We start from the raw sequence: 27,787 nt of genomic DNA, 5'->3' as shown, positions 1-27,787 counted from the left end.
AACTCATTCGTTTACATTATATAAAGCTTTAACGTTCTACATAATTAAGGGCGTGGCCACTTTGAGTGACAGGTGGATTGCTGTTTGTCTGCTGTCTGTTAGTCATCACGTCACTTTAGCTCCGCCCACGTCCCGCCTCTTTGCCCATTTTCTGTTATCCAGGAGTGAAGCGTGATGACGCGCTGCCAAGATAACAACGGTCAGCTCGTCCCTACTTTATTCAATGATTAGTTTTCAGTCGTTGAATGTGCCCAAACAGTTGCTCACCTATCTAATAAAACACACAATAATTGTATAAATGAATATATTAAATATATTCACAATAAATGAATATATTAAAGCGTCTTTGGTGTTTCCATGGTTTCTACAAAATAAAAATAAAAAATCGAGGGTAATGCGGGTATGATGTCATTGATAGGCGTACACAAGTTCACAAGTCAATAAAATATATAACACTGTGCTAGAGTTTTTGTAAGACCAAAAATCTTACATATTGTGCCTTTAACCCTTCCATACCAATATGGTTACCAACTGAGCTGTTCATTTGCAGTGAGGCGTGTTTTCTGTTAGCCGGTTTCGGCCGCGAGGTGGCAGTAAGTTTCCATCGGTGGTGTTATGAGGACGGGGAGAGAGAGAGAGCGAGAAGAGCAGAGTTGTTGTTTTCCGGGTGAGGTGTTGTTGACATCATCTAGTGAAAGACGGAGCTCTTCGTGTCTTTCTCTCACCCGCCGGTAATTTCAGCAGTATGTGGTTTCCCGCCGATGGATGTCACGACAAACACTGAGGAGATTTTAGCTGAGAGCTTTATCCGGCTGCTTGAACGTGAGGTCTGAGCTTGAATCTTAAATCACGGAATCAGTGTCTCTTCCTAGACAGCATGTAATGACCTTACAGCTCACTAAATGGCATTATATCTGACGTATGAAACGCAGTCAGTTATTTGGTTTTGATCTTTTGACTTTGCCAGAAAACCTGACCGTGAGAATGTGCTGAGCACCTGAAAAGACAAGCATATTTACGAGCTAAACTGCTAAAAGCTGGCTGACAACAATGTCTTACTTGCTATTCTTAATCCAAAACGATTCTTGTATTTTAAAATGATTTATAAGTAGAATATGCGTGCTATTTTGAATGTTTGTATCATCTGGGAGAAATGTAATAACTTAAATGTACTGTTAAAGGAATAGTTCGCCCAAAAATGTAAATTAGCCCATGATTTACTCACCCTCAAGCCATCCTAGGTGTATATGACTTTCTTCTTTCAGACGAATACAATCAGATTTATATAAAAAATGTCCTGGCTTTTCCAAGCTTTATAATGGCAGTGAATGGTTTCTGTTTTTAAGTCCATAAAAGTGCTCCACACGACTCCAGGAGGTTAATTTTTAATGTTTTGTTCTCTTAAACTCCCAAAATGTCAGGTGGTGCAACTGTCCGAACAAATGAACAGACTAAGAAAACTATTTGAAAATGTGTCTTAAAGGCACAATGTGTAAGATTTTTGGATTAAAATATCCAAAAACCACTAGAACAGTGTTATATATTTAGTTGACTTGTGTACTTGCATTATCCCAAATGTTTCCAAGAATGTTTAAATCCAGAGAAATCAGACTGTGTCTGTGCGTCGCTTATCTGTGACATCATACCCACGTTACCCTCGATTTCCATTTTATTTAGTAGAAACCTTGGAAACACCAAAGATACTTTAATATTTGTTTTATTAGACAGGTGAGCAACTGTTTGGAGACATTCATCGACAGAAAACTAATCATTGTTCTACAGCTCAACACAGTCAGTCTTATTGTTTAAATCTGATTTTCTTGATTTACCACGAGTACCATGTTTTACCAATGATCTAGCTCACTGCAGTGTGAAAAAGTGTCTCATAGCAGCCGCCGAGCGAACCCACTGAGTAGCATTATGTCATAACTTTCAATACACTCAAATGTGTGTAATATGATAAAACAGCGCTGCGTTACCCCACATACACATGAGCAGAAGAAGCGGAAGCGGCAGAATAAAACCTCTTTGAAATCAAGCCGTTATCAAGCCATGCTTTTGAATAAGTGACCTCTAGTGGCAAAAAATTACATATTGTGGCTTTAATAATAAACAAATGTAAACTATGGCATCATTTTTAGGTTTGAAACCTTTCATATAAACACATAGTATAAATATCAGTAGTTTTAAAGCTTTTGAGATCACTGAAAAACTTTTTTCCAGCAATTTTTTTATATTCTCAATTGCCAGGGTGGCACAACTGCAAACATGGCTGTTTGTTTTATTATGAATTGACATTGTAATAACAGTAAAGATGATCATGCATCATCCAGAGGAGCTCAACTTATCCGTGTGCAGAGTGAAAAAAAAAAGCACCAACGCACCGAATTCGCTCCAATGATCGGTAACGAACCGCGGTGAAGGTCGCTGCACGTTCTGTGTTTCCAGCTGGGTAGAATGGATTTAAAGCAAATTTATCTTTAATCTGACTCCATTTATAATTTATATCGCATTTCGGATAGAATGCCAATTGGTTGTTTGGTCATTTATATTTGTTTGGTTAATTTATATTTAAGAAAGGATCAAATAATTCAGAAAGGATCAAAATGTAACAATTTTATTAACAGTCAGGTAAATGTATAATGCCAATTACATAATCAATTCAAAGATAATTCATACATAACATCAAATATTCCGAAATAGCCTAAAGAGTGAAAGATTTCCTGACTTTCTGAATATTACGTAATACAGAGCGTTTTCTGTATTACGGGCCAACCTTGTTAATAGTATTGCGCCCCGAACTTATTGTTACAGCGCTTTAAGTAGTTCAGACCAGACCGAAACCTCTCAACTCCCATTTGCCTCTCTAAGCTCTAAAAACCCTTATTAACTTCTTGTGTACTTCTGTGGTTATAAGATTTGCGTACCAGTCGCACTGAGACATATCAAACGCATATAATGCTGTATAGTGAGAATTGACATTAAATCCAATAGATTTTGTGTATATTTTAGTGATCTCCCAGGAGAGGGGATCAGGAGTTTGGGGGAAGTTTCAGGTAAAAAGAAATGCATGTAAAGTAAATTAGAGCCATTCTCAGTTGATTCACTCAGTGGGACGTTGTCTCAGATGAGAGTGATAATTGTATGAGTGAATTCAGATGTTAATCTCTTTTATTTTTTCAGACAGTCTTTGTTCCTCACCCAGACAATCTGGCCTTGTTCTTTACATTCTTTCAACTGAAACTTGTTTAAAAACATTGTTCATGACTCAAATATATGCTTTACATCAGATTGAAAAGCTTTCTTTGTCAATGAACGTACTGGTTTCATACAAGAATTAATATAATTTAATTTACTGTAAATGATTGCTAGTACATTTTAACCATATTTCAAGACAATAGAAGTAATCATGAAATAACAAATAATAATGTACTTAAAAAGCCACAATATGTAATGTTTTGCCGCTAGAGGTCGCTTATTCAAAACAAAAGCATGACTTCATTCTGCCACAGACGAGCGTTTCCGCTTGTGGAGTAACGCAGTACTGTTTAAATAAAAAATAAATAAAAACTCGGAAATCGAGGGTAACGTGGGTATGATGTCATTGATAGGCGACACACGGAGTGTCCTGGTTAAAATGGTTTATTTCTCTGGATTTAAACATTCTTGGAAACATTTGGGATAATGTAAGTACACAATTCAACTGAATATACACTCACCTAAAGGATTATTAGGAACACCATACTAATACTGTGTTTGACCCCCTTTCGCCTTCAGAACTGCCTTAATTCTACGTGGCATTGATTCAACAAGGTGCTGAAAGCATTCTTTAGAAATGTTGGCCCATATTGATTGGATAGCATCTTGCAGTTGATGGAGATTTGTGGGATGCACATCTAGGGCACGAAGCTCCCGTTCCACCACATCCCAAAGATGCTCTATTGGGTTGAGATCTGGTGACTGTGGGGGCCATTTTAGTACAGTGAACTCATTGTCATGTTCAAGAAAACAATTTGAAATGATTCGAGGTTTGTGGCATGGTGCATTATCCTGCTGGAAGTAGCCATCAGAGGATGAGTACATGGTGGTCATAAAGGGATGGACATGGTCAGAAACAATGCTCAGGTAGGCCGTGGCATTTAAACGATGACCAATTGGCACTAAGGGGCCTAAAGTGTGCCAAGAAAACATCCCCCACACCATTACACCACCACCACCAGCCTGCACAGTGGTAACAAGGCATGATGGATCCATGTTCTCATTCTGTTTTTACTCCAAATTCTGACTCTATCATCTGAATGTCTCAACAGAAATCGAGACTCATCAGACCAGGCAACATTTTTCCAGTCTTCAACTGTGTATTTTGGTGAGCTCATGCAAATTGTAGCCTCTTTTTCCTATTTGTAGTGGAGATGAGTGGTACCCGGTGTGATCTTCTGCTGTTGTAGCCCATCCGCCTCAAGGTTGTGCGTGTTGTGGCTTCACAAATGCTTTGCTGCATACCTCGGTTGTAACGAGTGGTTATTTCAGTCAAAGTTGCTCTTCTATTAGCTTGAATCAGTCGGCCCATTCTCCTCTGACCTCTAGCATCAAAAAGGCATTTTCGCCCACAGGACTGCCGCATACTGGATGTTTTTCCCTTTTCACACCATTCTTTGTAAACCCTAGAAATTGTTGTGCGTGAAAATCCCAGTAACTGAGCAGATTGTGAAATACTCAGACCGGCCCGTCTGGCACCAACAACCATGCCACGCTCAAACTTGCTTAAATCACCTTTCTTTCCCATTCTGACATTCAGTTTGGAGTTCAGGAGATTGTCTTGACCAGGACCACACCCCTAAATGCATTGAAGCAACTGCCATGTGATTGGTTGATTAGATAATTGCATTAATGAGAAATTGAACAGGTGTTCCTAATAATCCTTTAGGTGAGTGTATATCATTGTTCTAGTGGTTTTAATCCAAAAATCTTACATATTGTCCTAATTGTGGTTAAACAAACGCTCATAAATTCGACTAAGTACTGTTTTTAAAAGTATGCTAAAGACAAGTTTACTTCTTTTTCACATGGTGGTCAGTGATCATTCAAACTCTTTCATTTGCAGCACAATGACGGTTTCAGCGCAGAAGAGGGACGCGTGTTTTCCTCTGGACTGGGAGGATGACGAGCGGATGTCTTTCTTGTTCTCTGCCTTTAAAGAGAACCGGGATGTTGACTGTTCAGACTGGGATGGGAAGATAGACTTCTGGAGCCCTCTGATCATTGATCACTGCAGGCGCCGTGGGTCGGTGTGTGTGAGTCTGCAGGACTTGAATGAGAGTTTCAGAAGGAAGGGCACTGTTCCTCTGGGCTTGAGTACTGTAATTCAGAGCATGATTCGGTAAGTCACTGTCACCTCAAGTACACTGGCTGCGTCCGAAAGCTTTGGCTGCTGACTTTTTGTCTAGCTGCCTTATCAGGCAATGACTTTACAGGCAGTGTTTGCACACGAAGACACCTCACAAAACGGATTTTAGACAGGCTTCTGAGGCACCGTAACCGTGATCTACAGCAAAATAGAGCGTGCTTTGGGTATAAATAAGTCAATATTTATTTAATTAATTAGAAATTACACTAAAGTGTAAAACAATGGAGAAAAACATACATTTACTCACAAAATTACCACCAACCGCAACGTTCAGATGCAGTCTTTGTTTTAGCTCAGCTGTCACAGAATGGAACGCAAAGGATTGTGGGATATCAAAGGCGTTGAAGGATACATAAATGGACGCAATGGTTTTTCTGAGGTAAACGTGACATGACATTGTTCACAATGATCAGATGAAGGTATTTCAGCAGACAAGAAGTGAAACTAGCTTTGGACATGCCTTGATGCCTTTCAACCTCGGAATGCCCCCTCCGAAGGCAACATTTTTAAGCTTTTGGACACAGCCAGTGTCTCATAGATCATTACATGCAGGGCTTGACATTAACTTTTTTGCTCAGCAGCCACTGTGGCTAGTGGTTTTCCAAAGTTACTCGCTGCTCAGCATTTTCACTGACATCGATACCATGGGGAAAAACGGCCATATCGATATTTTTAATGTCATCTCATAATCTGACAGCAGGAATATTAGGCTGCTGTCACTTTAAGACCTGACACACGGATCCATTATACTGTTACACATGTGTTTTCTTTCTCAACTGTTTACGTTCACTTAAAACATACGTGAATACTCGCCAAGACCGGCATTTTGACATTATTTTGTGTGTATTTGAATGTTTAAGTGCAATATGCAGCGAAAAATAACTCAAAGTAGGGATGGGCAACAGTGGTCGAGTAATCGAGTACTCGAACGTGACAGCGACCATCGATCATGAGAACGATGATCGCCCTGACTTGAAAAAAAATGTGTCTCTTTTTTTTTATTGGTTATTGTGTCATTTTGCGCGGTACTGGAGGTCTGATTGGTTAGAGTTATACAGCACGCCTCCAGATGCACGTTGTAAGATTACTTTTATGTTGTCTATATCTGATTAATCTAATATAAGAAGCGTTTGGTTGAGCTTAATAAGCTAGCAAAGCGCTGCCGTTATACCTGCTGTTGTTCATTCTCTTCAGTTTCAGCTCAAATGCATTAATGCTCGACATTATAATATGGTTTAGAGACGGTCATATTCTTTTCAGATAGGCTATTTCTTTCTCAGAATCAGTGATATTAGTAATGCAGCAGTGCTATACTGTTTTCGTATTTTTTAACAGTAGACCTAGTTTATTTAAAGCTGTTTTTCGTTATGAGTTCGAAAACACCCAGTGATGTCTGTAAACACTGCGATCATGAATAATAAAATTAAGTGCATGATGTGCAGAGTCAATCTGTCATAGCATTATAAGAACACGTTTTTAATAAAATGTTGTTTCTGTGTGAATTCGTTGTCCATGTATCAGCGTTGTTGGGAAGAGCGCATTCAAAATGTTCCGTTTCAAACCAGCTTGTAAAATCTAGCACGCTGAAGTTCACGTGCGCATTCACGTCCGTTTGTGTTGATTTAAGTTCTAATAGGTTAAAGGGTTAGTTCACCCAAAAATGAAAATTCTGTCATTAATTACTCACCCTCATGTCGTTGGACACCCGTAAGACCTCCGTTCATATTCGGAACACAAATGAAGATATTTTAGTTGAAAGCTGATGGCTGAGAAAGGCTTCACACAGGCCTCCATTGGCATTCAGTACATTGACACTTCCAAGATCCATGAAAGGCACTTAAAACGTCGTTACAAAGTCTATCTCACCACATTGGCTCTACAATAATCATACAATGCGACGACAATAGTTTTTGTGCGCAAAAAAAAATCAAAATAACACCTTTATCCAACTTGTTCTTGTCTTCCGTGTGCGCCTCCACGACGCATGCGCGAGAATATGACGTAGCGCCGGTGTTCGGGAATCGATGAAATACACACTTAAGCTCCATTTTGAGCACTACGCCGAGACCTAAAGCACGATCAATGTAGAATCCAACAGCTTAGACACGCGCGTCTTCCTCTGCTCGTAAACAAATCGCTTCTGGGTCATATGTCCAAACGCCGGATCTGCGTCATATTCTCGCGCATGCGTCGTGGAGGCGCACACGGAAGTCGAGAACAAGTTGGATAAAGGTGTTATTTTGATTTTTTTTTGCGCACAAAAACTATTGTCGTCGCATTGTATGATTATTGTAGAGCCACTGTGGTGAGATAGACTTTGTAACGACGTTTTAAGTGCCTTTCATGGATCTTGGAAGTGTCAATGTACTGAATGCCAATGGAGGCCTGTGTGAAGCCTTTCTCAGCCATCAGCTTTCAACTAAAATATCTTCATTTGTGTTCCGAATATGAACGGAGGTCTTACGGGTGTCCAACGACATGAGGGTGAGTAATTAATGACAGAATTTTCATTTTTGGGTGAACTAACCCTTTAATATTAATCTGATATAGGGTGCGTTTGGTTGAGTTTATTAACCAGCTTGCAAGCTCTGCAGGGTGGTGTTATTTCACTGTTTCAGCTCAAATGCAATGCTCGATATTATTGACTTGGTTATTTGAGACGGTCATTTTATAAAGATGTTTCTTTTTCAAAGACATTTATGCATCATAATCTAGCAGTTATTTTTTGTTTTATATGTTCATGTTTTCATATACCTGTTTTCATGTCACGTTTGTATGTCAACAACCATTTTCATAAGTATTTTCATTATCTCAATGACGGACATGCCCCGCCCCCTTCACAGGCCCCGCCCCCGAGTACTCGAGTACTCGTTTTTGAGACCTATCGATGATCGAAATGAGAAATTGACAAAAATGCCCATCCCTAGTACAGAGAGGTGGCTTTATGTGCGCACAATTTTTTGGAGTATAAAATCTGCGGGAATAAGTAAAATTATGTGCAATACGCGCAATCCCATGGCAAAATTCAAGCCCTGTAACACCAACAATATTCATCTGGAGCAAATAAAGTGAGTGAGTGAGAGGAGGCGGGTTTGTGTGTCACTCGCTTTCGGAGAGATGAAAGAGAGCGAGAAAGAGACGCTGGTATCCTATATATTCTGTGGAAAATTAGTATTGGAAGCGTTTAGTATCGATATGTATCGAAAAATCTATATTTTTGACTACACTACATTGCACTTCAGTTATTATTTCATATGCCTTTTTAAAAGACTACAATTGAAAAATGTATATATTATATATAAAACTCAACCCGCCAAAGTGGCTAGTAGTAGTGACTGCGTTACTACACGACACTGCTGAAGTACACACACATTTGGTGAGTTGGCGGGTGTTAAAGGGGGGTGAAACACTCAGTTTCAGTCAATCTCATGTCAATCTTGAGTACCTATAGAGTAGTATTGCATCCTTCATATCTCCGAAAAGTATTTAGTTTTTTTATATTTATAAAAGAAAGATAGGCTGTACCGAGTCTTTCCGGAAAAAACCGAGCAGCTGGGGGCGTATTGTGTGGGCGGAGCTAAAGAATGACGAGTGCGCAGCTATTGCGTTGAGAGCGTCTGAAAGCTCTGACATCCTTAAACGTGGAGAAAAAAACTTTATCCTAAATAAACCATTGAGATCAATCAGATTTAGCCATACATATATGATCCAGAATCAGATCTAGAGGCTGAAATTGAACAGGAGAAGCAGCAACGACGACTACAGCAGGACGTCTCAATGGTATGTACTGTAACTGTAACTTATATATGCTTAGCGGCTTGTCATGCTCGCGAGTTTAACAACATTTGTGTGTTTACTCATGGTTTATGTGGACATCATTTGGTTTATGGACTATTATATGCGATTTAATGTTAGCAGTAGCAAGCGGAACGGCTTTGCACATCAGACAAGTGCGTGTTTACATAGAAAAACAATGGAACAGTAGCGCATTTGAATGAACGAGTCGATAGCTAACAACACAAATACATTTGAAGCAGTTTTACTCACCGCCTGCTTCTAACGCACGACCGTGAACCTTAATCGCTGGAACCGCCCCATCTTTCAGCATTAGACGAGCTACAAATCCGCAGTTGAACTGGGGCTTGTTTCTAAACCATCGTCTGCGAAATTCAGGGAATAAACAAAAACACTTGCACAACTCCGTTGCTGCTCCGGAAAAACAAACTCCATCCACTGTCGTGTCCCATTAACGCTGGGTTCTTTGGGAAGCTGTGCAGGGTTGTCTTGCCCTGACAACCAAAAAAACACGTCTTTGGTGACGTTGTTGATTTCGTTAAGTCCTGTGAATGACTTGTACAAGGACATTCCGCCCTTGCTGACGTCAGATAGACCCATACTCGAAAAAAAACTTTCCGAAACTTATTAGAAACCGGAAGCACAGAAATGATCAATCAAACGTCCACCTTTTTTTTTTTTAAACTTTGTCCATGTTTAGGATGGGAATCCAAGTCTTTAACAGTGTAAAAAGCTCAGTATGCATGAAACAGCATTTCACCCCCCCTTTAATGTCAAGCCCTGATGATTACATGTATTTATGGCATGTAATACAGATTTATTTTATTGTTCTTTTAGGGGTGGGAAGGTGCAGAAAGAATCAGACTTTGCTACAAACGTAGACTCCGGCTGGTTGTCGTGGGGTGTTGGGCTCTTGTTAGTCCGCCCTCTGAAATGGACTCTGTCGGCTCTGCTGGGCAGCGGGAGGGTCCCACTGGAGGAGATGTTCGTTGTCATAGAACTGGTTAAGGTAAGTGAGTCTTGAGTCGAAATGTCATCGAATATTTAGGGCTCTGCCTGTAAACGTGACAACCGCACCACCACGGTGGCTGAGTAGCACCGGCGGTGATCAGCCAAAACCATGGTATGGTATGTGAATGCTGTTTTACATGAATATTATGACACAAGTGAAGCACAAAGCTTTATTTACAAAATACATAATAGGTTCGCAATTAAATGTTACATCGCAGCCATGGAAACGAACGAACGAATGAGAGAGGTAGGCTTTGTGAGGTGAGCCAAATTTAAAGGTATAGTTCACCCAAAAATGAAAATTCTGTCATCATTTACTCACCCTCAAGTTGTTCCAAACCTGTATGAGTTTCTTTGTTCTGCTGAACACAAAAGATGATATTTTGAAGAATGTTTGTAACAAAGCAGATAGAGCAACCATTGACTACCATAGTATTTTTTTCCCTACTTTGTTAGTCAATGGTTGCTCTTTCTGCTTTGTTACAAACATTTTTATAAATATCTTCTTTTGTGTTCAGCAGAATAAATAAACTCATACAGGTTTGGAACAACTTGAGGGTGAGTAAATGATGACAGAATTTTCATTTTTGGGTGAACTATCCCTTTAAGGTTTGCCTGCGTTTTGCGATCTGGTCACCTGATTTTCCATAAATTTAACAATAGGCTTACTCCATTTTATTCTACTGGACATGGAATCTCTTATTTATTTTTATCATCTCTCACAGGGGATTTTACACGTTTCTTCCTTTGGTTTGCTTTTAATTAGGAGTGTATTCGCATCATTTACAGTGGTAAAGTAGAAAACGGTGTAGGACAGATACATTTTACTTCAAATTTTATTTAACACAGTTTGTGCTTGTTATTAGACTTAAGGTGTGTCAAGTTTGTGTGTATATCGCATTTCATACACGCCAGAGATTTTTAGTTTCGCTTTCTCTCGCAGTGCATAATCAAACAAAGCCTAAAGTTCTTGACCCAGCGGAAGATAAATTCGCTTTTTTCAAACTTTTCTACATTTTCAAAATGTAGGCTATACACACACACACACACACACACACACACACACACACACACACACACAAGTGCCACCCCCCCAACCACCGTGCCACCGCCGGTAGCTGGTCCAAAAACTGCCACCGTCACAGCCCTACGAATATTCAATTAAAATGTTTAAGCTAAATGGTGTTACCTAACATAATAAATTCTTTAGCCATTAATACCCATTTGCATTTATACACTACAGTTCAAACATTTGGGGTCAGTTAAGTTTTTATTTTTTTTACGGTCAGAGCTGAGCATAAGCCGTTTTCTCTTGCAGGAAAAGGCTGCGGCACTTTTGGCGGCATATCGAGGTTCCCCTTTAGCGGTTCACTCTCTGCTGTCTTTCCAAGAGCTGCGTGCTCTCTCCTCTCACATCTGTTCGGATGAAAGCACGCTCTGCATGGCTCTGCTACAGCTTCAGCGAGAAAAACATGTCACTGTCTCACTTCATGAAGGCGAGAAGGTGAGTCTGAGTTATGTACAAGAGCGACGCATTGTAGGCACAAAAAGTTTATGTATTTTGAACATTCTGTAGATAATAATGGAGGGTAACCATTTTCAGTGAGTCCTCAATACAATGTCGTTCAAATGTTTGGGCTCAGGAAGATTTTTTTTTTTCTTTTAAGAAATTATTTTATTCAGCAAAAACACATTAATCTGAAGTGACAGTAAAAAGAAATTACAATGTTACGAAATAAAAAAATGCTGTTCTTTTAAAAATTCCCATTCATTATGGATTTCTAGGAAAATAATAATAATAAGAAGGGTTTCTTGAGCAGCAAATTCAGCATAGAATGATTTCTGAAGGATCATGGGACACTGAAGACTGGAGTAATGATGCTGAAAATTCAGGAATAAATAATATTTTACAATATATTCAGAAATAAAACAGCTATTTTAAATTGCAAAATGTCACAATATTACTTCTTTGTCGCTGAAGTCAAAGAGTTCTGATTATTTGATTAGTACCTTTTAGCAGTTTTTTGGGTTCAGTTTGCTCTGTTCTGATTAAACTTTTGATCTTGTCTATGTATAGCTGGTGAAATTTAGTCTGGCAGGACAGGGTCGTGTGTCTCCTGTCAGCGAGGTGGACCTGGGCATCTATCAGCTCCAGCGCAGCGAGAAGCTTCTGGAGGAGAGGGTGGAGGTGCTGGGACAGGAAGCAGAAAAGTGAGCCAGTTCATCCACAAACTGTATTGACATTGGCTGCGTCCGAAAGCTAAAGAATGCAGGCAGCATACAGAGGTAGGAAGGCAGCAAGGCATGTCCGAATCCTATGATTGAATTTGAGGCCTTCAGGACTGTCTACAGAGATACCGTCATCTGATTTTTAAAGGGTTAGTTCACCCAAAAATGAAAATTCTGTCATTAATTACTCACCCTCATGTCGTTCGACACCCGTAAGACCTCCGTTCATATTCGGAACACAAATGAAGATATTTTTGTTGAAAGCTGATGGCTGAGAAAGGCTTCAGATAGGCCTCCATTGGCATTCAGTACATTTACACTCACAAGACCCATAAAAGGCACTTAAAATGTCGTTACAAAGTCCATCTCAGCACAGTGACTCTACAATAATTTTGCGATGCGACGACAATAGTTTTTGTGCGCAAAAAAAAATCAAAATAACACCTTTATCCAACTTGTTCTTGTCTTCCGTGTGTGCGTACACGACGCATGCGCGAGAACATGACGCAGATCCGGCGTTCGGACCCATGACCCAGAAGCGATTTGTTTACAAGCAGAGGAAGACGCGCGTGTCTAAGCTGTTGAATTCTACATTGATCGTGCTTTAGGTCTCGGCGTAGTTCTCAAAATCGGGCTAAAGTGTGCAACCCCGTCATATTCTCGCGCATGCGTCGTGGAGGCACACACGGAAGACAATAACAAGTTGGATAAAGGTGTTATTTTTATTTTTTTTTCGCACAAAAACTATTGTCGTCGCATCGTAAAATTATATGATTTTCCACAATCTTGTGTGGTTGATTCTGTGACAGTGGTCAATTTCTGTGTAATGACTGGTGCACACTCTACGATTTTGGGCTGTCCGAGACGAAAGATGACCAATCGTGGCGATTTCTGTGGTAGTGGCTGGCTCCTTCGTCGTACAGTGAGAAGGGTTAAAAGACGGTCGTCGTCACGTCTTGTGACATTGTGTCAGAAATTTAGCATGACCATCTCACAGTGTGTTTGCTGCTGCGACCTATGTCTACTGACTAGCCAATAAAAATGCAACATGAAATGGCGTATTGATTGACGTGACATGCCGCTAAAACTTGAAACCACTGACCTCAATCTCCATTTGAAAAAGTGGTATGCCAAGTTGGCCTCTTTTCCATAGCCATGACCACGAGTCCATATTCTCCTCTTTCTCTTCCTCTTCTTTTTTTCAGCGCACATAAAAACCACAATTGCCAAGGTGTGATTTATCCTGCTCTATTTGTTTACCACTAGGCTAACACATGCTGATGATGTTTTATTTTTCTATACTAACTTATGTTGTAGGCTACGATTCAATAGATGTCATCATCGTACAGTCTACTTTTCACACATGTCGCACCCAAGTTAATTAGATCCATGTGACACAGTGTGATTTGTAATGATCTTATAGGTTTGTCAAAATCGCATATCGTCTGTAGCAGGCATAAGTCCACATTTGATGTAATTTCTAGCAAGATATTGGTATTGTAGTAATAAAATGCTCACTTAGATCTCATTGTCCCATGATTTACTCACCCTCAAGTCATCCTAGGTGTATATGACATTCTTTTTAGACGAATACAATGGGAGTTATATTAAAAAAAAGTCCTGGCTAATTCCAAGCTTTATAATGGGAGTGAATGATACCTTGTTGGCCATTAAAACCCATCCATCCATCCATCCATCCAGACAGACAGAAGTGAAACCATGTTTCTGTAAGAAAGATATCCATATTTATAACTTTATAAACCATAATCACAGCCTCCTCTTCTCTTTTTTTGAAATCATCCAACATTTTTCTTTAAAAATTCTCGTTTTAAACTTCTAATTTGTGAATGACATTTTGTTTTGCTCCATCCTCTACGCTTCCGCGTTATTTTTTGGGTAAACTATCCCTTTAAACCATTATGCTGGCTCAGAAGTCTGTGTTTCGTGAGGTGCCTTCATGCGCAAACGCTGCGTGCAGAGTCATTACCTGATAGGCAAAAAGTCAGCTGCCTAAGCTTTCGGACGCAGCTGTTATTTCGATCAGGTGCCACTTCTGTGACATGATGGGTAATTACAGTGGCCCTGCAGCTAAATGATGTGTTGTCTAACGTGCAGGTGTAAGCAGCAGGCAAAATCGCTGCTCAAAGAAGGGAAGAAAACACAGGTATAAGCACACTTTGTATGACCCTTTTTGTGTTTCACGCCCTTTTATTGTAATTGGCAGAAGAAGTTTTTTAATTAATTCCCACTTTGTCCTGCCACAGGCCCTGAGGTGTTTACGTGGTAGCAAGCGGGTGGAGAAGAAAGCGGATCGTCTGTTTGCTCAGCTCGAGACAGTGAAGGGGATCCTGGACAGAATAGCAAACTCCCAAACTGACCGCCTGGTGAGAATCACAAACACACAGATGCACAGACAGCTTGGTATGAGTGACAGCACATGCTGTTGGCCGATACCAGTGAGCGTCACACACACTCCTATCAGCCAGCACTATATTGTACTACTTTGCAAATACCATATTTCCCAGAATATAAGTTGCGTTGTTTTTTCTGTCTGAACTGCGCTTCGATTTACAGTATATGCGATGCATATGCGACGCCAAGCACGCAAAACATGCGCAAAGCGAACACATTTCAATTCGTGTTGAATTAGTGAGTTACATGAGCCCAAGTTTATTTGTATAATGCATTTATCACACACCGGTGGTTTCAGTTTCAAAATAAATAAATGATTTTAGGCCTGGCGTTTATAATAAATGCCACTTTAATGTATGTTTGTTTCATACTTATATTTTTAATTCTTGTTCTGTTCTGAATACCGTTAAATGTAAAGAATTTGTTTTGGAGTGAGGGGAACTAAACGTGTTTATAATGTTTGTAAAAGTTTAGTTTTATTTACCGGTATTTAAAGTGCTCCTATTATGCTTTTTCAATGATATGAGCTTTCATGCAGTGTGTAATATAGCTTGTGAATGTAAACAATCTTTTTTTAAAGATCGAAGTGCATGACAAATAAAGTTATTGTCTCCTAAAAGAAAGAATCGATTCTGAACTTCCTGAAACGAGTCGTCAGCAGTTCCTGTTACAACCCTACGTTACAATGTAACACATTTGCATAATGCCAGTCTATGGTCTTCATTGGCTGCTCGTGAACGTCTACTTTGCTCCGCCGTCAAACACTGTAGTTGTAGCTGAGACCAGAAGAGTTTGGTTCATGTTGTCGACATGTTGAGAAGACGCTGTTTTCTGCTGAGAAAGCAAATCGACTTTGATGCACTTCCAAAGGATTAGAGGACTCTCTGATGCTAATTGACACCATCGTTACTGTTTGTATTACAGTGTATTAAGTGAGGAAGATCCAGAGTGTAATTTCCGCCGGTTTCAAAACATGTCTCTGTTATATTGTCATTTTCTGCTCAGCCGGCACTTTGCAACAACACAAGCTTGTTTCTGAAGCGACTTTCAGCATGTTTTCTTTAACAACATCTGGTGTTATAGAAAGTCACATAAACCACGCAAAATCCGATCAGCGGGCAGACTGAAACGGATTTCCAGAAATGTGCTGCAGCTCGAAACGGATTTCATGTGATTTTTGGCCGTTCAGACTTGCGATATCTGATCAGATTTCAATCAGATATGCACAAAAATCTTCGAACAAACCGGTTTAAGGCTCTTTAAGGCTCCCTAAAACAGGCAATGTGAACCACGAGTGACATACTCTTTAGTGTCTTGTTTGGGGCATAAGAAAGGTGTTTTCATCAAATCCTTTTATCATTTATCATAGCTTGGTCTGTCTCGAGTATGCTGGTTTTCTGTGATCAATTTGTCAGCCTGACCTAAACCCAACATGGGCGCCATTGGTGCAGGACATTCAGATTTTGTGATAAGTAAATATACATTAATCTTACTTTTTTTCAGAAAAAAAATGCAAAACAACTGCTAATATTAATTGTGAACATTGTCTTAAGATGTTGAAAATTAAGTTATATGTTGCTCATGCTGTTATTTACCACATTTTGAAAAGTATGTAACTCCCAGTTCATGTTGCCTGTTTAGGGTATTAAAAAAAGGATTATCCACAGTATGGACAAATGAATGGTGTTTCAAGGTAAACTGGACTCCCTGTACTGGTCATTGCATCATTGTGAATTCCAGGGCGACGAGTGAGGGGTCGGTTGTGGGTGGTGGGAGGGCCAGTAGAAATCTCGTTCCAGGACCGGGGCCCTTAGGAAAGACCCTTATAGATCTTCTGGGCCCACTGTGCGCAGTCGCCCATCTCAATCTATGTATTTTGAGTTACATTGTTTTGTAAATGTTAATATTCACATGTAAAACTGATATTATTACTTTTTGTTGACTACAGCTTTGCATTTTTAACTAGATATTTTTTTGCAGAGTTTCACACACACTCATTTTATGGTAGGACATGGGTGTCCAACCCTGCTCCTGGAGGGCTACCTTCCTGCAGAGTTGCAAGAAAATAAAAAATAAATCTCTGCAAGTAGTTAAAAATGCAAAGATGTAGTCAATAAAAAGTAATAAAATCAGAAATATTAACACTTTTTTTTTTTTTTTTTTTTTACTCAAAATACAAAGATTGAGAAGGGTGTACAGTGGGCCCAGAGGCCTGGAGGCCTATAAGGGTCTTCCTAAGGGCCCCGGTCCTGAAAAAAGATTTCTACTGGCCCTCCCACCACCCACAACCGACCCCTCACTCGTCACCCTGGAATTCGCAATAATGCAATGACCAGTACAGGAAGCCCAGTTTACCTTGATACACCATTCAATGTCAAATACTGTGGATTATCCTTTTTTTATACCCCTAAACAGGCAACGTTAACTGGGAGTTACAACTCATAAAATCAAAACTATATCAAATATTTAAAAAATTCCAATGGATATGTTTTACTTAAGTCCAGATTAAATAAGAAGTGACATGAAATTATTTTTTGCTGATCATTTTCCAGTCGTGCCTGATTAAGGGTTAAGAAATGAGGTTATGCGGCAATGTATATTATGAGAGAATTTTTTTTTTTAACTTGGATGCTTGTAAGCCTATTGTAGGAGACTCCGAAATAAAATTAGGACCCTTAATGATGGCATAACTTTAATATTATTTTTTAATGTAATAATAAAATGTGACACTTTATTTCCCTCGATGCGATTTAGATTTTTATGCAGTTTTTTTTATGGTTATCTAGTTTAAATTGCTTAAATGTCACGTTTCACTCAAACTCTCTATGGGACACGAGGAGGAGCTTTGAAGAATGCTCCCCTTTTTCCATAAAATGACTCTGAGTGTCAAGTGGACAACAAAAACCCCATAAAAGTAGTTGAGCGGGCTGTATTCCAATCTTTGTGTTAGAAACGAAGTGAAATTTTAGTTATTAATTTAAGATCTTCTCCTGGAAATAAACCTCACATGTCCTTTTTGGGGCAAGACATCTCGGCGCGATCGCTGAGAACCATCATTATATGAAAAAAAAAAGGGCTGCGTGTACTTTCTTCAAAATATCTACTTTTGCTTTAGCGCCACATAAAAAAAATAACAACAGCATATTGTTTGATGACACGATTCACACTTTTTGTAGATAAATTCAACATGTTCACAAGCACCTAATATGTTTCTTTAAAGGGATAGTTCACCCAAAAATGAACATTCTATCATCATTTTCAAGTTGTTCCAAACTTGAATGAGTTTCTTAGTTGTGTTGAACACTAAAGAAGATATTTCGAAGAATGTCAATAACCAGAAGATTGACGGTAGCCATTGAATTCCATCGTTTTTTTCATACTGACGTATTTCAACCGTCTGGTTACCAACATTCTTCAAAATATCTTCTTTTGTGTGTTCAGCAGAAGAAAGAAACTCATACAGGTTTGGAACAACTTGAGGGTGAGTAAATGATGATAGAATGTTGGGTGAACTATCCCAGTTTTGTTGTTGATGCACACCCCAAGCTCGTCTTAATGAAGTGTTTTGGTGCGTGTGCAGGTAATGCAGGCATACCAGGCAGGTGTGGCGGCTCTGAGAATCTCTCTGAAGGGTGTGACTGTGGAGCGAGCAGAGAACCTGGTTGATCAGATACAGGAGGTGATGCGTGAGAAATGTGTAGCTATGCCTGGGTTATGCTATAATAATTTGAATATAGTTGTCATATTCAGAATGAAGTTCTTTATTTTGAATTTATGCTTTTTGCACAGTTATGCGACACTCAGGATGAAGTCAACCAGACTCTTGCCGGTGGGGTGCTGGATTCTGGTATGCAAGATTCACTTCATGCCTTTCACTTTGCTAATGGATACATTTAAAGCTAAAAAAGGGCATTTCCCAGATGGCTGTGGAGTGTGGGTTTTGCTATGATCGACATTTCTGCCTTACAGGCTTCTACTATTCATTCATCAATGACAATACCAACAACTGAGTTGTGTCTTTAGCATAAAGTTGTCTAAACAGGTAAATAATGCTTCATGTTATCATAGGTGATGATTCAGAGGAGTTGGAGGAGGAGCTGAAGTCATTATTGGAGAACACTATCCTAGATAACGACGTGCTCCCAGTGGTCCCCACGCACCCTCTCTCTCCTCCCAGGAAAACAGGTATCCCGGATGCTGATTTTATCCAGTCTCTGCCCTCCGTGCCTGATTCCAGCCTAGGCATCACAGATGAGGAGTTGGACAGAGAACTAAGTCGACTCACAGTCTCTGACACAGGTTTTACGCTCCTCTTTTAGTGCAGTTGCTATTTTCGAAATGTCACTATTTTGTGGTGTTTTCTAAGGCAAGCATCACTATTACTATTGCTTATACTTAGTGTCAAAAATAGAATTATTTCACCCCAATACTTTTTCCCATTTGCAATCATTTCCAAAAATTTGTGCTGGCAGATGATTTCAGCTTTTCACTAGATTTGTAATGGGAAAAGTTTGTACATCTGTTGTCACAGAAACTTTAATAGCTTCCCTACAGTTTTCTGCCAAAATAAAAGCTTGAGGTTTTAACTTTCGCAAGTGAAGATGTTTAGACATAATTATTGTAATTTCACTAATGCTGTGTAAAGTAAAATAATGAATATACTTAAGAAATATGCACTTTTGCAGTTGTATTACAATAGTAATACATTTGTCTCTTAAAAATCTCTCTCTATATATATACACACTACCAGTCAAAAGTTTGGAAAATGTACTCTTTTGATTGTCTTTTGATTGTTTTTGAAAAACAATATATTTTTACAATTTTAAAATATTATTATCAACGTTGAAAACAGTTGTGTACATTTTTTCCAGGATTATTTAATGAATAGAAAGTTTAAAAGAACAGCATTTATCTGAAATATAAAGCTTTTGTAACATTATAAATGTCTATATTATCACTTGATCAATTTAATGCATCCTTGCTGAATAAATGTATTAATTTCTTTAAGTTCTTTCCCCCAAAAAATAATAATCTTACCGACCCAAATCTTTTGAACGGTAGTACAATGTTACAAAAGCTTTCTATTTCAGAAAAAAACATTTTCTTTTGAACTTTCTATTAATCAAAGAATCCTTAAAAAATGTTTGGACACAACTGCTTTCAACATTGATAATAATCATAAATGTTTCATCAGATCATCATATTAGAATGATTTCTGAAGGATCATGTGACACTGAAGACTGGAGTAGTGATGCTGAAAATTCAGCTTTGCATCGCATAAATAAATTACATTTTAAAATATATTCAAATAGAAAAGTTATTTTAATATTTCAATAATATTTTATTTTTTTGTATTTTTAATAACATAAATGCAGCCTTGGTGAGCTGAAGATAATTCTTTCAAAAACAATCAAAATAGTAGTTTCCAAACGTTTGACTGGTAGTGCTGTCAAAATCAACGCGTTAACGCGTGCAATACATTTTTTTAGTTTAACGCCTTAAAATATTTAATGCAATTAACGCAGCATCTGTTTCCCCCGTCATCCTTTGGCTAGCTTTACATTATATGATTACGCTCTTATTCATGTAAAGGCTTTTAAACCATTCACACGGTAATAACTCTGTGCAGTACTGGTACGCGTCTGTGAATCTCTTGGCTGTCACACACACACTTGTTCTCGCAGAAAGCAGCTTCAATCTAGCCACGTCATTACTGCCAGGTGGATGATTCTGATTGGCTCAGAGAAAATGAACAGACATGGTAAATTTCCACACATTGTCAGTTAATCACGTTCACGTGTCCATATATTACTTGTTGACGTCTTCACCTCGGAATTAGGCACGTAGTGACCTTCCAGATCTGGAGCAGGCGCCAATTTGCCCAGATCAACCAGTCCACCCATCTCTTAGGATGCCCATAATCCACCTCCAATACTGATCTGTAACGCAGAATATTACGCACATACACAGATACACAGTCTCTCCAAGGTTGGAGTTGGTTGAGCTCCAGCTCTAACCAGAATGTTCCCCAAAACATACTGATAACATGTGCTTTCTCTCAGTGAGAGGTACAGACAATAGTACAGGCAATATTTATACAATACTTTAGTGTTTCAGTAAAAGGAAATTAATAATTAATATAATATAAAATGAAAGACCAATCCATATTTCATCTCTGGAAGCCGGGTAAGTGAGCAAGCACTGTTACTGCACTCCTGTCAGGTTAAGGGTGTTGGATACCTCCAAAATCCAAACACATTACTGAAATCAAGTGTTTAGCGAAACATCACACATCCCTAGGACACACCCTCAGTCACCACTCAAACTTTAGAAAACATAAAGGAAGAAACCTACTGATTTAGTAATATCATAGCTGGAATGAATCATTAGATCATCTTAATAATATAGGAGGATAAATATTGATTAAGGCTTTGATTTATGAATTTAATTTGGAGATATATAGGTATATTAAAGTGGCAGTTGATTTCTGAATCCACCCTTCAGTCCATTTTGACAGGACAAGTTAAAATCTGAACGGGTCTGACTAGGCCAATAGATAACATTTGAGCCCTGATATATTGAATGTGACATTTATAATGGGTTTATGTGAAGATTGTTTTAAGTTCATTTAAATAAAATAAAAAAAGATAGCTTTTAATTATACTGTAATGCTGAATGCCTTTACTTAATGACTAAAATTAAGAAAATAAATATATTCATAAAACATCAGTAAAATTGGTATCAGTGATACTGGCCTTCTTTCATAATTAACATTTAAACAAATATTTAAAATATAAGCTACTGTCTTTGTTGTTTCACATAAATTTTGACATTTCATTTTGAAATTACAATATAAAAATGTTAACTTTAATAATTAGGTGTGGTTTTAATAGCGATTATTTACAAAAATGTCTGATTAATTCTTTTTTTTTTTCTTTAATCAATTGACAGCACTAAAATATATACATAGTAATACAGCTGCACTGTAAAAATAAAATGGATATTTAAAAATGTAATATTATTATTATTATAGAATCAGCCTCATAGCTATCGGGCCTGATGAATGTTAGACAACAAACTTTTATTTGATAAGAAAATGAGATTATGGACAAAAGTATATTAACTTAGATACTGTTCAAATTTTATGCTCTTAATTTTCTGGCAATTTTTCCCTATGGAATTAAACGTGACTTAATATTGTTATTTTTCAAGGTATTGTAGGGAAGTTAGAAATTCCGATATTGTGACAACATTAACATGGCGTTAGGGATTTGAACAAACCTTAATGATATATTAAAATGTTTCACAGAGATGGAAGCACTGTCTTGCTACATGTGGTTTATTATTATGGTGTTGATGTGAAACAGTCAAAATCTGGAACATGTCAATCAAACACTCCCTTCCTGTCAGTTAGTTTTGACATCTTCAAAGAGATTAATTAAATCAAACCAACCATCCATTGATTGAGTAATTTGGTTTCATTTTCGTTTTTTATTGTAGTGCATATTAATAGTTTCAGTTTAGTCTTTGTGCTTTTTGTTTTGTTATTACCTAAAAAATAAAAAAAAATGGGCGTGCCGAACGGTAGGGGGGCGTGCCAAACGGTTTCTCATTGCGCGAAAGCTGCCTGTTCCTTTTGTTATACTCTTAATCGCTATTGGCCTATTTAAAAAAAAAAAGCAATAAATCAAACATAATCCTATAAAACCAAATTCCATTCTTTTAACATAAAAACAACGTTAATATTAAGAACATTCGATTAAAAAAATGACTTTCAAAAGTACCTTCGGAACCTCTGCATGGCGCGGATTACTGATGTCATCACCGCGAGCTTAGGTCTAAGTTTATCAACCATCAAAATGAATAATAAAAAATTATTATTCTTTGTTAATGTTAATTTCAACATTTACTAATACACATTAAAATCAAAATAATTTACTCTGAACATGAACAGCTGTATTTTTATTACCTAATAATAACAGAGATGAATAAATACTGTATCACATGTATTGCTCATAGTGAATGAATAGATTAATGTTAAATGAAACCTTCTTGTAAAGTGTTACCCTAAAAACAATGTTTTGCCTGATAGAGACAAATATATATGGTTGATAAAAAAATGTAATTGTTTAGTAACCTTCTGTTGAGTGACTTTAACCAATTTAGCAAACAGACAAAGCTTTATCCACTAAAACATTTATTCAGTTATCATTTAATTTGTCAAGGTTCACAAGTCAAAAGGTCACAAGGGTTCACAAGTCACAAAGGTTCACAAGTCAAAAAAACTGAAAAATCCACACAAATCTCTTCATTCATTCATTCGTTCATTCGTTCATTCATTCAGTCATTGTTACTTCTCACTGTAGCATGTGTCTGTTATACAACAATTAAAGGGTTACTTCAGTGATTTAGAATTATGCTTTGTATCAGTAGAAACCCGGTAGTATATTCGAATGATCGTGCTTCACCCCCTCATATCCCCCTGAGACGAGAGCTTTATGTATTTTATGTCTGGAAAAAAGCCTCAGATGACGCAAAATATCGTCATTTTGCGTCATCTGAGGCTTTTTTGGCCAGAGGCTAGAGACTACAGCCAGTAGTAGGAGCTAGTTCCGCATGTTTTCAACCCGCCCATAGGAGTGGGATCTCACTCACAGAATGTAAATGAGCACGGCCGCTCGGTTTGGGCATTCATAACGGAGCGGTCGGAGCAAAGTGAGTGTTCTCAAAGAATTCCTATATTAAAGTTAAGCTTCCATAGGCATGAACTGAAAACACGCCAGACTGGACACACACACCATGAATGACTGTGCGGTCATTTCGCTTTGAAACCAAATCTTCCGCGATCATCTTGTCTGTCAGCTGTTTGCTCTCGTGAGGAATGAAATCTGACTCCTGCTGCGTTTGTGCTGCGACACTCATTCGGCTCACACTGTATTGAGCAGACACGTTCAGTTTTTAATTGTAGTGTCTGTTCTCTAACTGAACTAAATTATTTTATTTCTATAAAAAAATCAAAACGACTGGGTGGTGCTGCGGTGGGCAAGTGATGTAACTGGTAGGCGTGGCTTGGGAGTGGCCTTGCGAAGCAAGTGCATTCTGGGAGTTGTTGTTTTTCCCCTATATGGCTTTTCTCAGTCTAGAAGGCACCAACTTCTAAAATAATTTCACATTTCTACTACATAAATGACCCAATTTAAATACACATTCATCTTTCCAGCGCTGAAGTAGCCCTTTAAGTAATTACTAAAGCTGCAAGATATAACTGCAAAGGAAATAAATGATGATCGTATTTTAACAAGCTATTGTAATATACATAAAGCATTAATCACATAAACGTATGAATATCCATGACGAATTAAACCACATCTTACCGCCGCCATCTTCTCTTAGTTTAAAGGAAATTACATCAATGATTGGTCTACACAGTTCCCAGAAAGAAACTCCTATATTTTCACTGCCCTTTTCCTCGTAATAATCAGTGATTATAACCATGTAACTGAGGTAACAAAACAAAAAGTAAATTTCTCTCTCTTGCGAGTTGTTTTTCTAAATGTGTTTTTCTTTTTTCTCTGCTCCCCAGCTGTGGCGCGAGGAAGCATTTCAGCTCCGAGGAGGCTGGAGTCGGCACAGTGAGCGTCTCGGCACAAGCACAAGATAAAATGGGTTCATCCCTGTCTACTAAAGAAAGCCTTCAGATACAGTACATGTGTGTCCTCGCATTGTAATACTCCCCACCAAGTGTTTATGAAAAGCCCTTATTCTTGTTTGTAATAGCATGTTTATTTTTTAAAGAGAGTTTTAAGAGTGGCCTTCTTGAGTTTGTAAAGTCTGTACAATGTATTATTCTAATAAAACTACAAATTATGATGCCAAATAAACAATATTCTGTGTTCAAATTTTTTTGAAAAGGGAGACGCTCACTCAGATGTGTCTGTTATTTATTTATTTGAATCTGTTTTTGTAGCAACATAACCACATTAGAAAGTTATGAACAAGTCTAGAAACTAAAGACAATAATGTATACCTCTGTATCAAAGTTTGTGGTCAAGTCTCTTATTCTCACCAAGGCTGCTTTCTTTAGTAATATTGTGAATATTGTAAATATTACAATTTAAGATAAAGTATTTCTTTGATGGCGAATGTGAATCTGATCCTTCAGGAATCATTCTAATATGCTGATTTGGTGCCCAAGAAACATTTATCAATGTTGAAAACAGTTGTGCTTACCATGACACTTTTTATTTTTTTTTAAATTATTTTATGAATAGTGTTTAAAAAAGAATAATCATTTATTTGTATTATAAATCTTTTGTAACTTTTACTCTGCTAAATTCAAGCATTCGTTTTTGTTTTAAATGTCAGCCTACTGCCCCTACACATTTGAACATTATTGTAAAGTCCTATTTAACAATATATATTTTTACATTTCACAAAGAATATGATTTGACCTATCTTAAAATTATAAATGTGAGTGACAAGGTATCTATGATGGTTACATTCTACAAAATAATAATAAATAATACAAAACAGATGAGATCCATTTGTTGGACTGTAATATTGGCTCTGATATAGTCGATACCACATTAAAGGTAATAATTTTTGGGAAGTTTAGTTTACATAAAGCTAAAGTAATGTATATTACTTTATATTTTATGACTCATTGAAATAAATTACTAAATAAATACATAAAAAAAAAAATAAGCATCTCTCGGATTAAACAATGTAATTTGTTGAATTTAATGGTTTAACGTGTACTATGTAAGATCTGTTATACGTATCCCACAATTTCTTTTTTTGCTTTCTTTTATGTTAAATGTCGTATGTTTTTTTCTGAAAGTTGAATTAAAAAATGCGAGTGACGAATTGGAAACGCGAGATGACGTCAGAGTAGCGGTGTACGCAGGCGCAAGTTTCCGGCATCGACGCGCGTGCGCACAAACCGTCTTTACTACTGAGCTGAACTGTTGATCGGTAACTACCGGGAATTAGAGGCTTTTCTCGGCCAAATTTGAACTATCATCCTTCACTACCATTGGAATTAAACTGCCATTTTTATGCGTTCACCGAGAGGATTTCAATTCTTGGACTCTTGAATTCATATCAGAGGATGGCTGTATTATTGACGCATCCGTCCCAGATGTAGCCGAACGGTGAGAACATTCTCCTGCGTTCATCATACAGATATTTAAACACATCTGACAGCTTTTTAAGCACTCCAGTTAGTCTCTCCACAACCGTACAACCCTACTTTTAAGTATCAAATAGGCACGTTAAGCTGTTCTGGGAAACGCACAGCTCGTGATTAGACGTTATCTGTGGTTGTGGTCAAAATCTACTGAGCTCCCTACCTAGACAGCATTAAGGGTGTGCTCAAATATGGGGTTTATAGCCGCCTTCGATCGCCCTATGTAGGGAGCTGACTAGATCATAAGCCGAAGATCATTAATTGTTATGTCGAGCTAGACACATGTGCACGTCTGTCTACAAGTGAACTTGATGCGGTTATTTCACTTCCTGCTGTCTGTCAGGACATGCCACGTCTCCTCGGTACACCTGCACACGTGTGAAAGCCCCTGATGATGATGATGATGATGAGGACGACGACGACGACTTGAAGTATGACGTCATGGAGGAATACACCTGTATAGAGAAGATTTGATTCGTCCATCTCACCTGTTCATCCACTCCAGCGATGGGAAGGCAAGTACAAAATTGAAGAAATTTGAGGTTTGCTAAAATGGGAAAAGTTGATATCTGATGTAAATGGCAAAGCTTATTGTTATCAATGAAGTTTCTTATGCTTGACAAACCCTTAGAGTTGACTTAGACCCTTAAAATAGATGCTTTTTACTTTCTAAATGGCTCCGTGCACCCTGAAGAAAACACAAAATTAATCTCTTAATTTTTGACAAACATTTTAGTGTGTCACTGCACTGACATTAGCATAGCTATGTATGTTGAATGAAGCAAACGACAACAACATAGTCATTTAGTATTACACACACTAATAATTACAAACTCTACTCTTCAGTACAATGGTAACCACAAAAACGGAAACTCACCATGCAGATTTCACAACTCGAATTCGCTGTGTTGACCAACAGAAAGCTGCTTGGTTTTAAAGCTTGAACTTCTCTCTGAGCTGAGCTTCACACATTGCTATACTGTTGACTAGTGTTGTAGTCAAGACCACCTAATCTGAGACCAAGACCAGACCAGCACTCCTTAAATTCATAAAGATCCACATTAAATATCTTACATTTAATCAATAAATATAATTAGAATAAGACACAATATATAGAGCTGAGACCAATAAAATGAAATCATTAACAGCACAATCTTTGCACTGCTGAGGTGATACAGACGATGCATCTGAATTGGCAAATTACAAATGCGTAAATTATGTAAAAAAAAAATCATATTTGTGAAAACCGCTCTCTTGCTCTTGTGATATTGCATAATATATCGCGTTATAATAAAAAAATCTAGATCTCATACAAGTGCTTTTTTGCAACAATATCTTGAATTTTGGTGACATTTGACACAATCCCTCATTAATTTCTGAAACGGCAATAAATCAAATTATAAATAAGTTATTGATTGCATCTGAAGCAGTAAGTTTTACATCCAATCACATTAATGATGTTAATAAATAAATCAGACAATGCACTGGCAATTTAGTAATATCCCAGCAGTTGTGGTCTTGACCAGTCTTGAGACAAAATCCTGAGTCTTTGAAGTCTGAGTACAAATGTGGTCGAGACCGAGACAAAACCAGTCTCAAGACCAAGACCAGTCTTGAGTACTACAACACTACTGTTGACAATAGACAATTTTTGCCTGTGAAATTGTGTCCTCGCACCTTAAACTCGGCATTAAACAGAAGTTTCGACAGTCTCTTCTTCCCTCTTGTGACGTTTATCCGAGTGA

At 38.0% G+C, this 27,787-nt stretch overlaps 2 protein-coding genes across 12 annotated transcripts in view; both read left to right on the top strand.

The window, feature by feature from the left end:
• Positions 1-619: 619 nt before the first annotated feature.
• Positions 620-25,360, top strand: chmp7 (charged multivesicular body protein 7). Of its 8 annotated transcripts, none has more exons than XM_079828253.1 (11): positions 620-827; positions 5,105-5,380; positions 10,040-10,211; positions 11,532-11,717; positions 12,291-12,424; positions 14,558-14,606; positions 14,707-14,826; positions 18,435-18,533; positions 18,644-18,701; positions 18,923-19,153; positions 24,438-25,360. In XM_079828253.1, the coding sequence occupies exons 2-11, from the start codon at positions 5,109-5,111 to the stop codon at positions 24,488-24,490; spliced, it is 1,374 nt and encodes a 457-aa protein (XP_079684379.1). In that variant the 5' UTR covers positions 620-827; positions 5,105-5,108; the 3' UTR covers positions 24,491-25,360. The 8 variants fall into 8 exon arrangements, with proteins under 8 accessions (XP_079684379.1, XP_079684381.1, XP_079684384.1 ...); XM_079828255.1 differs by having other exon boundaries at positions 620-879; XM_079828258.1 differs by having other exon boundaries at positions 624-827; positions 18,923-19,039.
• A 398-nt stretch (positions 25,361-25,758) lies between these two features.
• entpd4 (ectonucleoside triphosphate diphosphohydrolase 4) overlaps positions 25,759-27,787 on the top strand; it is a 29,861-nt gene continuing 27,832 nt past the window's right edge. For 2 of the 4 annotated variants that reach the window (XM_079826768.1, XM_079826765.1), the window contains exons 1-2: positions 25,786-26,007; positions 26,386-26,557. In XM_079826768.1, the coding sequence (XP_079682894.1) occupies positions 26,550-26,557 (8 nt within the window). In that variant the 5' untranslated portion in view covers positions 25,786-26,007; positions 26,386-26,549. Of the gene's footprint in view, positions 26,008-26,385; positions 26,558-27,787 lie in introns of all 4 variants that reach the window. The other 2 variants (XM_079826767.1, XM_079826766.1) reach the window with 2 other exon arrangements.

This window comes from Gobio gobio, assembly GCF_949357685.1.
Source record: "Gobio gobio genome assembly, chromosome: 10".
NCBI lineage: Eukaryota > Metazoa > Chordata > Actinopteri > Cypriniformes > Gobionidae > Gobio > Gobio gobio.
This window is presented reverse-complemented; position numbering and strand designations above follow the sequence as displayed.

What these genes read in the sequence shown, in the direction of transcription:
- chmp7 (XM_079828253.1), top strand. Translation starts at nt 5,109, where the DNA reads ATGACGGTTTCAGCGCAGAAGAGGGACGCGTGTTTTCCTCTGGACTGG. An exon ending in TGGTTGATCAGATACAGGAG is followed by an intron (nt 18,534 to 18,643) that starts GTGATGCGTGAG and finishes CTTTTTGCACAG; the next exon opens with TTATGCGACACTCAGGATGA. An exon ending in CGGTGGGGTGCTGGATTCTG is followed by an intron (nt 18,702 to 18,922) that starts GTATGCAAGATT and finishes ATGTTATCATAG; the next exon opens with GTGATGATTCAGAGGAGTTG.